The following is a 12,612-nucleotide window of genomic DNA, read 5'->3' on the forward strand; positions in this document are numbered from 1 at the left end:
TATATGCATTAGAATATATGAAATAAAACACAAAACATAAATGTATTATTTAATAGCTGTGAAAAAAAATACAGATATATAATCTGTGTATGGAGTGGTATATCGAACATGATAGAAAGATGAACTGAAAAATATAAAATTAAAAATAGGGAGAAACATGACCGAAATATATCTAGTCATTGCTGAAAGAAAAGATAAAAAAAATTGAAGGATGAAGTTGTTGTCGATAGAAAGCAGTGAGATTATTAACATGGTGTGAATAAATGATATAGGGTTATCCTTAATTATTAAATTATTTTATATTAAAAAAAGTTTTGTTTTATACTTAATTAAAAAACTATTTTAAATTTATTTTAGACATTAATTAAATGCATAAATAAAAAAATTATCATTTCATAATAAATGACATGTAATGTAAATAAAAAAATAATTTAAATTTAATTTTAAAAACACATATAATTACCCAAAAAAATATACGAAATCTTTTTTAAATTTAATTTTAAAAATCCTATCGACGAAAATAAATTTTAATTTAAAATATTTGTAGAATTTCATTCAATTTAGGTTTTGTCTAAATCTTTATTTTATCAATAAGACCACATTATCAATGTTATTTGCCCAATCACGTTGATAAAAAAAAAGTCCATTTTTTTACTTGATACATTAAAAAAAAATCCAACATTATGGAAAATTGTTTTTATAACAATAAAATATTAAAAAAATCCATTATGTTTACAGTTAAGCAAACAAAGCAATCTACCTTACGATTGAGGTCTATTACATTTGATTCATCCATAAAACCTATTAAGTTTTCCCATTTTCACTTGCAATAGTTTCTTTTACATCATAAGCATTATCCTAATGAAAATGGAACATAATTGACTCTTGCTGTGTGAGTAACTTTGAAATATTTGCAGTTTTGATCACTTGGTCGTTCACATTCGGTAATTCGCATCATCACGTGGGTCCAATCTTCTGCGACATGGACCACTCCACATTAGAAAACTGATAATTGAAACGTGTAAGTGCAAATTCAAAAGAAAATGAACAGGATCAAATATGCTATTTCAAGACTAGCAATTCTATAAACGTTACAGAACAAATGCCCCTTAATTCTTCACTTTCTCAAAGAATCTTGAAAGTGGCACAGGACCATCAGTCTCTTCTTCATTGTCACTGGAAGAGTGCTTGGTTCTCGACCTATGCTTCTTCTCCCTCTTAGATCTCTTTGATTTAGACTTGGATCTTCTAGATTCTCTTTCTTCTTCGTCGCTGCTGGATGAATCAGAGGATGAACTTGAGGAGCTACACTCGGACAATTTCCTCTTGGAATGCTATGGCAGCAAAAGTAAAAAGGACGGTATTTTTACATAATCTAATAATCAAGAGATTCATAGTTACTGACAAAAAGGAAGCAAGATGGTTAACAAGATAAAATTGAGAATAAATAATCATGGTTGATTAGACTTTGCAGAATTTTTAATTACTTAAAGCATGATATACAAGACTTATGTTTGAGAGTTCAATTTAGTTCTGATAACTCTTTTATATGAATGTAACTATGGAGATAAAATGGAAGCAATCGGTTTACAAGAATTTATTGACTTGAAAATCACCAAAATTTTACCAGATTAAATTAACCTAAACACCTAAATACGCTGGTGGGATGTTTCAAGATTTCATAGTGCTCATTCTACCAAAATGACCAAAGTAACTTGAGTAGCATCAAGTTTAACAACACTTATCAACTCATAGGAGCAAGCATTATCAAAAAGCAGTATAGCTGAATCGGGTAGTAAGAGTTTAACAATGTCAGCACCTTTCTCTTTTTTTTGCTCCGCTTCTTTAATTCTCTGTTCTTCCTATCTGTAATGCTGACCGCTTTAGAAAATCTCATTTATCTAATTAATATCAAAATGCATCAAACGTACCCTTTTCATGACCAATCTTGCTACTGGAACGATTTCTTCCATGAGCAAGTTTTCGTGCACGCTCAGCATCCAATTGTGCTCTATATTCTTTCATCATTCTATCTGTATCTGCTTCCAGCTCCCCCCTTTTCAACTCATCTTCCTGTAGCACCAAAAAATGCAGGTAAATTTAATAAACATGGCAACATAAAAGTCACCAAGATATTGGACTAGGGCAAATCTGGATAAATATAGACACCGAAAGAGAAATTGTGATAGAATTAGTAAGAGCTGTGATATAGTTTTAGGGGAACTTGAGTCCCTTGTCTCTCCTTACAAGACGGTGATTACAAATTAGAAGATAAGCATGTGTTTACCCCTGTATTCCCCTAGTATTTACTACCCAACCCTTCATATTCTTACTTGTGACCAAGGGCATTAACTTTCCACACTTCCCCACTCTTAATTACACAATTTCCCATCTCTTGATCCCCACACTTTTCTCTTTTCCCGGTTCTAGATTACTTCCCTTTTTCTTTCTAGTGTAAACTTTCATCATAGGGGGGTCTATCAAACTGTCTGTCTCAATCTAACAATAAGAGATTGTGTCAGATAATAAATAATGATGGGCAATTTTATTGTTGTTAAGAATAAGAATATGCTGCTGACAAATTGAGAAAACAAGGACACCAATATGATATCGTCATGGATAGTACTACACTTGGGTAAAGCATTTGCAAGGATTAACGAAGTTGAAACAACCAAATTTAGATGCTAATGGACGAGGAAACAATTGGAAAATCTAGTCCACAGAGACTTACCTTTTGCTTCCTTTTATACTCCTCCCAGGTAATCGTGTGAGAAGTATTAAGGCTGGCCAAACGAGCAGCATGCCACGCTGGTGAATGAAATGAACCATCCACCTGAGATAGTCCTCATCAATAACAATAAAGGAGAAGATAATATCCCTATTATACTGATAAATAATTAACATAAGAATCTCAACTTATACACAAAAAAAAAAACTGTATATATAAATAAAAGATCTTACTTCATCAATAACAGGCCTATCATCAACCAATTATCCAGGGCTAACTTGGATTTTGTTCTCCAACAGATTAGTCATCAAAATGCGAATCCGAGCAGTGACAGAGTCAGACTACTTTATTGATCATTCATAAAGGGAAAATAACTATTTGTTCTTATTTTTATGCAGGGTTACTATGCTATTTCTAAACAACACTAGCCTAACTTAAGTCAACATATATCGTTTCCCCAAAAGAAACATCTTCTCATTCCTTTAGGAGTTCCAATATAAGAGTAGTCACTAAATGTTCAATAAAACTAAAGCCAGATAAAAGTATGAACTTAAAATGAGTATTATAATAATAAACAAGTGATTGATGAAAAACAATCCTTCCAGTTAAAATGTCAAACTTTACAGTCATCAATATCTTTATTTAAAATGAGAATCGAGAAACAGAAGCCATCCATAACTAAACAAGGAATCCATACAGGAGCCATTTGTTTATTTTGAGAAAGTGATGGCAGGATAAATGTCATAGAGGATGGAAAAAGAAACCCAATACTAATTTAGAAGATTAAGGGTCCATTTGAAAAACGCTTTTAGAAAAATTCATTTTTATTTGAACTCTTCTGATAAGAACTTCTCAAAATACACTTCAAAATGATTTTGAGTGGTTCACAAACACTCCAAATTTTATACTCCAAACTTAAAATGAGTATTATAGAGCATATGTTCTGTACCACCTAGGAAAAAAACGCTACTGATATAAATCATAATTGTTTTATTTTCCTCAAGAAGGATGTCAATGTTTTCTTTTTAACAGTTAACATTGTATAAAGTCAAACAATCAAAGTCAATTTGTACCATGAATCTATAAACTTCCCTAGCATGAAAATATGAGCATATTGATCAGTACAAAAATTGAACATCACAATAGGGACATTTTCACTTATGAATATCTCAATAGAAAGTGAATACTCAGGCTTAGTAGCGTGAAAAGGTACAAACCATTCCATCTTCAATCTCAGCTGGCCCAGTAGAGCTTGAGGATCCCAGTCTGGCTTTCTGCATCGCTTTGTATGCTTGATTCTTACCCATTTCGAAATATGCCCAGGCAAGAAATCTGAGGAAAAATGATCGGAAAAAATCCACAACATATAAATAACAAAGACTGAAATAGACTCCAAATAAAATACACACTTAAAGGTAGGAAAAACAAACAAGTAGGAGAAGGTTATTTTGTATTGTAACTAATAGAGATATCAATGCTTCATTTTCAACATTGAACAGGATAGTGATAGAAATCACAGCAAAAGAGAAGGTAATGTGTTGTTAGGATACATCCTAACAAAAAGGAGATCTGAATTTATTATAACGTAACTATAAGAAAATACAAGATAAATCCAAGTATAATGCAATGGGAACCTCTCTCTTGAGTACTCTCACCCAAGTCCTAGATCACTCCACACAATCCCCTTCCTCTCACTTACCCTCCCTCTATTTATAAAAGTTGTAACCACACTAGTACCACACTTACACAATAACTACTAGTAACTTCCTATCTATCCAATTTATCCTTATACCCCTTAACCGACATCATACTAAATATGTAGTACCTAGCATTACCCCACCCTTCAAAGACACCTCGTCCTTTACACGACATTGGCACCATTTCATGACATTTCACGTGGGCAGCCACTTCTTCTCCCACTTCTTCACCTTTTCTGTACAGCCGTTGAAACCATGCTGTCCACGAGATTTTATGTTCGACCATGTTTGTTTTCGCAGTTTTCCCTTCCTCTTGTTTTGACATATCTTTGCTAGTATTAGGTACTTTTTATAACTTTCTTCCTCCACCCGCGCTTGGTTTTCTTTTTCATCGTGTGAACATGGTCGTCTCTTCGTCCATCCAATTTCAATAAGATCTCAATCTCTCAACTACCTTTCCTCTTCTTTGCAGATATTTTTTTCTCTTTTCCTCAAGTCTTCACCGACTTCTCCTTGCTTTCTTTTGTTTTGTTCTGATCTGTCTCTATTTTCCACACTTCTTTGACCAACATTGGAGTTTCTCCTAATTCTTCGTCATCCTTCTTTACTTCGCTCGACTCGTCCACTAACAATGATCCAAACGCGTGATGACCAATCAGTAAATGTCTAATTTCATTTGTTGTGAAGTGCTGTTCCTCCATTTGAATGCTCAATTACTCAACGCTCCTAGCCAAGGATCTCAACTTCTCCTCAATCGCTAGCACATTCATACAATTCCAGCACGTTCTTGACCAATCACATTTAGCCGTTTTTTCATCCCTTTTTGCACCATTTTTCCAATTCTCACACAGGTTGTTGCTCTGATACAAATTTGTTAGGAAACCTCCCAACAAGAACAAGATCTGAACTTATTATAATGTAACTATAAGAGAATACAAGATAGACCCAAGTACAAGGCACTTGGAACCTCCCTCTTGAATACTCTCACCCAAGCCCTAGATCACTCCACATAATCCCCTTCTCTCACTTACCCTCCTTCTATTTATAACAAGTTGTAACCACCCAAGTAACCACACTTACACAATAACAACTAATAACCACTAGTAACTTCCTATCTATCCAATTTATCCTCGTACCCCTTAACTGATATCATACTAAATGTCTAGTACCTAACATAATGCTCTCTCCTCACTCCTCCCTTCTTTCCTTCTTCCTCAACCCTTTTAGCCTTGCCCTCCGTTTAGCTCCCCAAGATGGTTAAGAAAAGGTTGCGACGTGGTTATGTAGAAACCTTCTCCTTCTACCAGATTGAGTACGGGTAATTTGAAAGTTGTGTTTGAAAGAGGAAAATGGAAATTATATAAGGATTAGTACCAACAACCTTCCTTTGCAAAAAAGATCAGTTTTTGAAGCCATTAGCAAGCAACTAGGGGGTTTGATGAGTATTCCTTCACAAACTTTTAAAGGGTTAGATTGCTCATTAGCCTTGATAAACGTGGAACATAATATATGTGGTTTTATTCCAAAATGGTTATACAAGATCATAAAATTGGTGATTTTTCTATAAAATTTGGAAATATTGATTTAGTGCAAGTCCCCAGAAAGTCATCTCTATAAATGATGACCTGCTATCCAGAAGAAAGAATCATCAACTAATTGGAACTTGATAGTTATAGAAAACTCACCCATTGTAGAGTCGGCCACTGTCATAGACGTTTCATACCACAGAAGGCAATACCACGAAGCAAGAGCTCAAAATAGCTTTTACAAATTGCACGATCCACCCACCTACACTTATTTCTTGAAGAATAACAATATGAGGTTGACATTTGATTAAGGCATCTTTTACCAAGAGCTCCTCATTGGCAGCACCCAAATTTCTATCATTCTAAGAGACGATCTTCATAAAATACGAGAAATGCACTCTGAAGTCTCAAATCCGCTGCCTTTGTCAAAATTCATAGAGGTAAATAGGTTACAAAGTTCTCTATAGACTTGGTTTGATATATTCTCTTGAACAACAAGCTCTTGGGCTTTCGAGGGCATCACCATAAGCTGAAGATTGTCCTAGTGATTGCTTATGCATTTAACCATCATGCCAGTAGCTAAGAGTTGTTGAATAAGTTCTAAATCACCTTCTTCCAGCTCTCTAATTAAAAAGTCAAAACTCAATATGCTTCATTTCAAGGTCCTCTATCTCAAACTTATTCTTCCTATTTTTGCCAAAGGCTTTTCATTTTTATGACAGTAATATTTGGAGAGTTCTTTGGAGGGAATGCCTCGTCAAGAATCAAGATCAACTGGAGAGGGAACAACAATAAGTTGAATAGTGGACTCACAAGTGACTTTTTGCTTACCTTTATGTTGCACAGAAGGACAAAGAACAATCTCTTTGCCCAAGGAGTAAAATTTGTTCTCATTCCTCAAAAGATTATCTAAAACTGTGAGTTTACTTTGTCTTAGAGCAAGGGCTTTTGACTTCAAGGCAATATCCCGGGGATTCTTGCATTCATAGAGGAAATCAACAGCAACTTGGAAAGAGAAGCTTTCGGATGGATTTCGACACAAACCTTTCAAAGAAGTGATCTAATACCACCTCACCATTCATCCTCAACAACAAAACCTAAGTTGAGATGAAACCCCCAAAATTCCCAACCACGTTAATGGAAGCTTCAAGAAAATTAGAAAGGTTGGTTTTTTTTTGTTTAGAACCTCTTTCATTGACAAAATGAGAAAAAATGAAAGAATACATGGACATACAAAGAGAAGGGGAATCTCACCCAGTGTTTTTAAAGGTTCAAGGCGCACTAAGGCGCAATAGTCCTCTGGAGCCTAGTCGCAAGGCGCGGGCTTTTTTTCAGAAGGCGCACTATACATAAAAAGAAAATATATATATACACACACATATGTTGAGTGGAGCAACAATGTATAAAATATAAGTATATAACCAAGGTGGAATTGAAACTTAACTCTAATTTATAAAAATTATAAAATTAGTTTTCTACCCAAAAAACAAAACACAACAGAAAACTACTCTTTGAAATGTATAAAATATTCTTTGAAGCAGAAGCAGAAAGGGAACGGAAGAGGTAGATGAAGACATGCATTGAAGAAAAGCCGCGCAGGAGAAGAAGAGTCGTTTCTTAACTTTCATGTAATAGGTTTAAAAAACCTATATAATAATTTTTTAATTAAAACCTAGCCCATTAGTTATAAAAAAGCCCACGCTTAATGCGACTTGAGCCTAGGCACGCCTCAAGGAAGGCGCGCGCCTAAACCGAGCTTTAGTGAAAACGCCTCGCTTCTTCACAAATAAGCCCCATCTGCACGACTTGAGCCTAGGCATGCACCTTAGTGAGCCTTTTAAAACACTGATCCCACCACAAGAAAGTTCTCCAACTATACAAAATCAAGTCCAACAGAGAATCACAAAAAACCTTCAAAATCAAAGCCCAATAAGAAACAGGAAAATGAACAAAAGACCAAATTTCTTTGGCATCTATCTGCCCCTTAAAAACCCTGATGTTCCTCTCACCCCCTAAATCCCAAACAATAGTGCAAACACTAGCAAGCTAGAGAAAACAGCATTTCTTCCCAAATGGTGGATTGAGGAGGAATTCATCAATCATATTTCTAACTCTGTGACGAGCACACATCCTGATCCAACCAAACAGCCAAATAAAGAGTCCCAAACAAAGCTCGCAAAATCACAGTGCCAAATAATATGGTCCAGGTTTTTCCTTTACCTACCCGCACAAGATGCAACAAATAGGCTCTACGAACAAAGGCAACTTCCAAACAAGCCTATGCAACGTATTAATGCGACCATAGAGAACCTTCCAAGGGAAGAATCTCACCTTTCTAAGAATCTTAACCCTCCACATCAACGAAAAGGCAGACTTGTTGGTAATAGAGGAATCATCCAAACATTGGAAAAAAGACACACAAGTACCCTTCCAAAGGATTAGGGCTCGAAACTCTCGTAGCCTTTTATTGAAAAAGCATGAAAAATACAAGGGCATACAAAGCAAACTAGCCCAACAAAACACTCCACTAAAAGAAGGGGACCAACTAAGTAAAATGTTGCCAATGGAATAATTACAGAAGTTCTTCAGTGAAATCTAACCAGACCAAATCTCACCATGCATCCTCTCCCTACCCCAGAAAACCCAATCATTCCTCTCACCCAATGTCCCAAATAACAATGCAGACCCCAACAAGGCATAAGAAACCCCCTTTTGTCTCTAATGGGCAGATGGAAGAGGAACTTCTCGATCGTTGCTCTAACACTCTGCATTCTAGCAAAAGCTAACATCGAACTCTGGGAGGAAAGAGCTCCACACAGCCAGCGCATAATGGCAATCATAAAAAAGATGATCAAGATCTTCCTCCGCCTTCCAACAAAGCATGCAAAATACAAGCGACTTCGCGGGGGGGGGGGGGGGGGGGGGGGGGGATCCAATAACAATTAAACAATGACTAGGATTAGGCTTCCAAACACAAACATCCCTTCTCCCCTCTCTAAAATGCACCCCTCAAGCAAAGAAATAAGAGAGGCCACCTCTATCTATTGGTCAAATTATGACGAAACCCAAAAGAAAGACACAAGATTCTCATATCCAACCAAAAGATAGGAAACCATATAAATTTTAGAAAATAAATCATACAATTCCTGTTGTAGATTCTAAGATTACCAATCTCTAAACCCCTTGACTCACAAGGCACCCCACCATCTCCCAACTCACTAGATGGGAGTCGTAACCTTAGACCACCCCCACACGGAAAATCTTTCATGTACTTTTCAATGTTCTTACACACCGAACTAGGGGTCCAGAAAAGTGACAGGTAATACACCGGGATTTCACTCAACATGGATCTTATCAAAGTTAATCTTCTAGCTTTGAGAAGAACCCTTTCTTCCACACTGCCAATCTCTTATTGATTTTCTCACAAAAAGGATTCCAAAAGGACACAACTCTCGAATTACCCTCCAGAGAGGCCCCCAGATAATAAGAAAGGAAGGACCCAACCTTACAATCAAACACCTCCATTAGTGCACTTGCTTCTATTGATTTTCAGCCCCGACATATCTACAAAGAAAGCAACCATATGATTGAGGATGAGGAAGAACTCCTCTTTTCCAAAGCAAAATAACATTGTATCATCAACAAATTTAAGGTGCGACAAGGTAACTTCATCCCTGCCAATCTTAAAAGGATCAATGATATTTCCTTCCACACCTTTGCTTATAATCTGACTTAAGACATCCACGAGTAAGAACAAAACCCCCGAAAGCTTGAATTGACCCTCTTGGAGATCCATTGATGAGAATGGAGTACTTCACTTTCCTAACACACCCCCACATCCACTTCTCCATTTATATCTGAAACCTTTCTTCAACAACACTCTATTAAGAAAATCCCAAACCACATGGTCGTATGCTTTCTCAAAGTCAAGTTTCAACAAAACACCCTCCTAATTCTTCGACCTATACTCCTCACTAGCTTCATTAGCTACAAGAGCTTGATCCAAGATTTGCCTTCTCGTAAAAAAAGCACCCCGAACTTCAAAAATTGTTGACGAAAGCACCTTCCTTAATTGATCAGCAAGAGATTTAGCCAAAATCATATAAACACTAGTAATGAGACTGATAGACCGAAACTCTTTCACCATGTTTGCGTTTTGCTTTTTATGAATCAACAGACGAAGGTTTCCACCATCGAGCTATTCAAAATCCCTCTTTCAAAGAATTCCTTAAAAAAAACCCTCTAAATCCTCTTTTATAAGATTCCAATTCTCTAGAAAGAATGCCACATAGAACTCATCAACGCTAGGAGATTTGTTACCATCACAACTGAAACAACCTTTTTAATCTCTTCTAAAGTAAACAGTACCACCAACTCCTTATCCTCCTTCGACGAGATGGGAAACCTGATAACTTCCTCTTTAATCCTTTTCTCTTTCATAATCATCTCTCTAGAAACAGTGACCAAGGGGCCAATTCTATTCCTACCTTAACGACCACTCGTCACACAGTGGAAAAGCAAGGAATTTCAATCTCCATACTTGACCCACACTGCCTTCACTTTTTCCTCCAACTCCACGTTTCCTTCCTAACCACCTCTACAAAAAGAACCTCATAGAAGTTCATTTCCACCTTCATTGAATCATCCAAAGGCCCTCCAATTCCAAATCATCAAACCCATTAATCTTAGCAAATACCTCTTATTTCTGAATTGATGTCACCAAAGACCTCTTTGTTCCACTTTCTTCACTTTCATTACAATGTCCTCAACTTACCCATAAATTTAAAACCCCCCAAATTCCCCTCCACAAACTCCTATCAACAACTAGAAACCTAAGAATTAAACGAAGCGTGTTGCTACCACATATTCTCAAAACGACAGGGGACAAGGCCCCCAATATTGAAACTCCGACGTCAAAATGATAGGCTAACGATCCGAAGTGACTCTTGAACCTACCACCAAGGAACAATTGAATCCAGCCCGAAGATAACAAAACTCTATCTAACCTACTTCTTGCTCTCCCATTGGCCCAGGCAAACAAACCGTTCAAAAGAGGAGGATTGATCCAATTCCCACCTTCAATTAACTCATTAAACATCCTCATTGAACAATTGCTTCTCCTTAGAGGAGCTCTCTCAGCTTGAGATGAAATGATATTAAAGTCCCCCACAATGCACCATTTTGAACCACAAAAACCAAAAAGATCCCCCAACTTGTTCAAGGCAATTAGAAAGGTTAGTTGCATGTTAAATAAACCTCTACTTTTGTTCCCAATCACACAAAGATGATCGACTATCCAAAGATGAAGAGGAAGATTTCTAACTTCAATCCATCCCCCATAAAAAGGACATCATTGAGGATCTTCCATTTAGAGCATCGTTTTGAACTTCAAATTTTGAGTTAATGAACCTAAAGTCACCGAACCTTTGTTTTTAACGAGAAGGGATGTCATTGAAGCATTGTGACAAGTCAAGGCTTCGTTGGATGAAAGTATTATTCTAAGAAACAATAGCTTTTTTATTCTGAAACGAAATTACTTTTTTGAAGAATTGAAACGTAGAGGAATAAACATTTTCACATCAAACCTCTCATCATAATCAACACTTCAAACATTCAGCCACACAATCTCAGTGACCATGGGCAGCTACAACCCTCTCTATTTCCCAAATCCCAACCCAGATGCAAGGAACCAAAAAATAAAGCCATAGGAAATGTTCTAAAAATAACCCGACCAACTAGTTTATATACAAAAAAGCAGCAACCTAGTCTAATATTTTCAGAAGAAATATAGTGCATAAAAACAAGGAGAATGAGCTACAGCCAAAATTAGCTAAATCCCTTCCCGAGTCCAACTCGATTTCCACATCCAAGAAAAAGCTGAGAGTGCGGCAGCCCAGCGCTAATTTCTCTGTTTTTTGTTGATGGATTTAGAAATGAAAGAAATTAGACTGTTCTTGTTTTTTATTTCTTATTTTCAATGAACCTTTCCGTTAAAAACTTTGAAATCAAGTTCTCGTTTTATTTTTATTTTAAATTTTACAGAACAAAATTACAGAAATTACTATCGAACAAATTACACGTTTCTATTTATTATTCAATAGAAAAAGAAAGACCAAAAGCACAAGAGAAATTTACCAATTAAGAAGCACGAATATACGAAGAGGATGATTCCAGGGCGTCAGGCGTGAAGTCAACGAAGAAGCAAACAGCTGGCGGCAGCGAAGAAGGCCCGCAGTGGCGTCAGTGGCACGCCAGAGTGCCGGTCGGTCGTCGGAGAAAAGAAAATGAGAGGGAGAGACGAGCGAAGAAGACCCAGTGTGGGGGGAAATGAACGATGAAGACTAGGGTTTGGTTTTTATTTTTTGTTTTAGTTTGGGGCGTTGTGCGTTTTCTAACGAGAAATTGTAGGATAATACACGGGATGGTGGTTTTAAAAAATATCAAACTTCAATTTTTTTAAAACGAAAAACGGTGAAATTAACATACTACGTGACTATTACATGTTCAAGTGTTTCTATTTTCATTTTTTGTTTGGTAACGTTTTCTGTTTCCCGTTCTAAAAAAAATAGAAACGTTTTTCATTTTATAAGAAATTATTGGAAATAATTTTTTTTTTCTGTTTCCGTTTCTCAATTATTTTTATTAGTTTCTTTTTTCTTTT

The 12,612-nt window shown here is 36.3% G+C and overlaps 1 protein-coding gene across 1 annotated transcript; it reads right to left on the reverse strand.

Annotated features, from left to right (window-relative positions):
* Positions 1–681: 681 nt before the first annotated feature.
* LOC101211256 (protein FAM133) lies at positions 682–12,345 on the reverse strand. The gene is made up of 6 exons (XM_004141524.3): positions 12,087–12,345; positions 3,946–4,060; positions 2,732–2,833; positions 1,932–2,073; positions 1,820–1,866; positions 682–1,334 (listed from the first exon to the last, which is right to left on the reverse strand). The coding sequence occupies exons 2-6, from the start codon at positions 4,033–4,035 to the stop codon at positions 1,110–1,112; spliced, it is 606 nt and encodes a 201-aa protein (XP_004141572.1). The 5' UTR covers positions 4,036–4,060; positions 12,087–12,345; the 3' UTR covers positions 682–1,109.
* Positions 12,346–12,612: the final 267 nt, after the last annotated feature.

This window comes from Cucumis sativus, chromosome 5, assembly GCF_000004075.3.
Source record: "Cucumis sativus cultivar 9930 chromosome 5, Cucumber_9930_V3, whole genome shotgun sequence".
NCBI classification, from domain to species: domain Eukaryota; kingdom Viridiplantae; phylum Streptophyta; class Magnoliopsida; order Cucurbitales; family Cucurbitaceae; genus Cucumis; species Cucumis sativus.

Bases quoted from the DNA above. Each gene is read 5' to 3' on its own strand.
- LOC101211256 (XM_004141524.3), bottom strand. From the start codon at position 4,035: ATGGGTAAGAATCAAGCATACAAAGCGATGCAGAAAGCCAGACTGGGA. The intron at 1,867-1,931 runs GTACGTTTGATG...TCAGCATTACAG, and splicing joins CAAGATTGGTCATGAAAAGG to ATAGGAAGAACAGAGAATTA. The intron at 1,335-1,819 runs GTGCTGACATTG...TTGCTGCCATAG, and splicing joins GGAGCAAAAAAAAGAGAAAG to CATTCCAAGAGGAAATTGTC.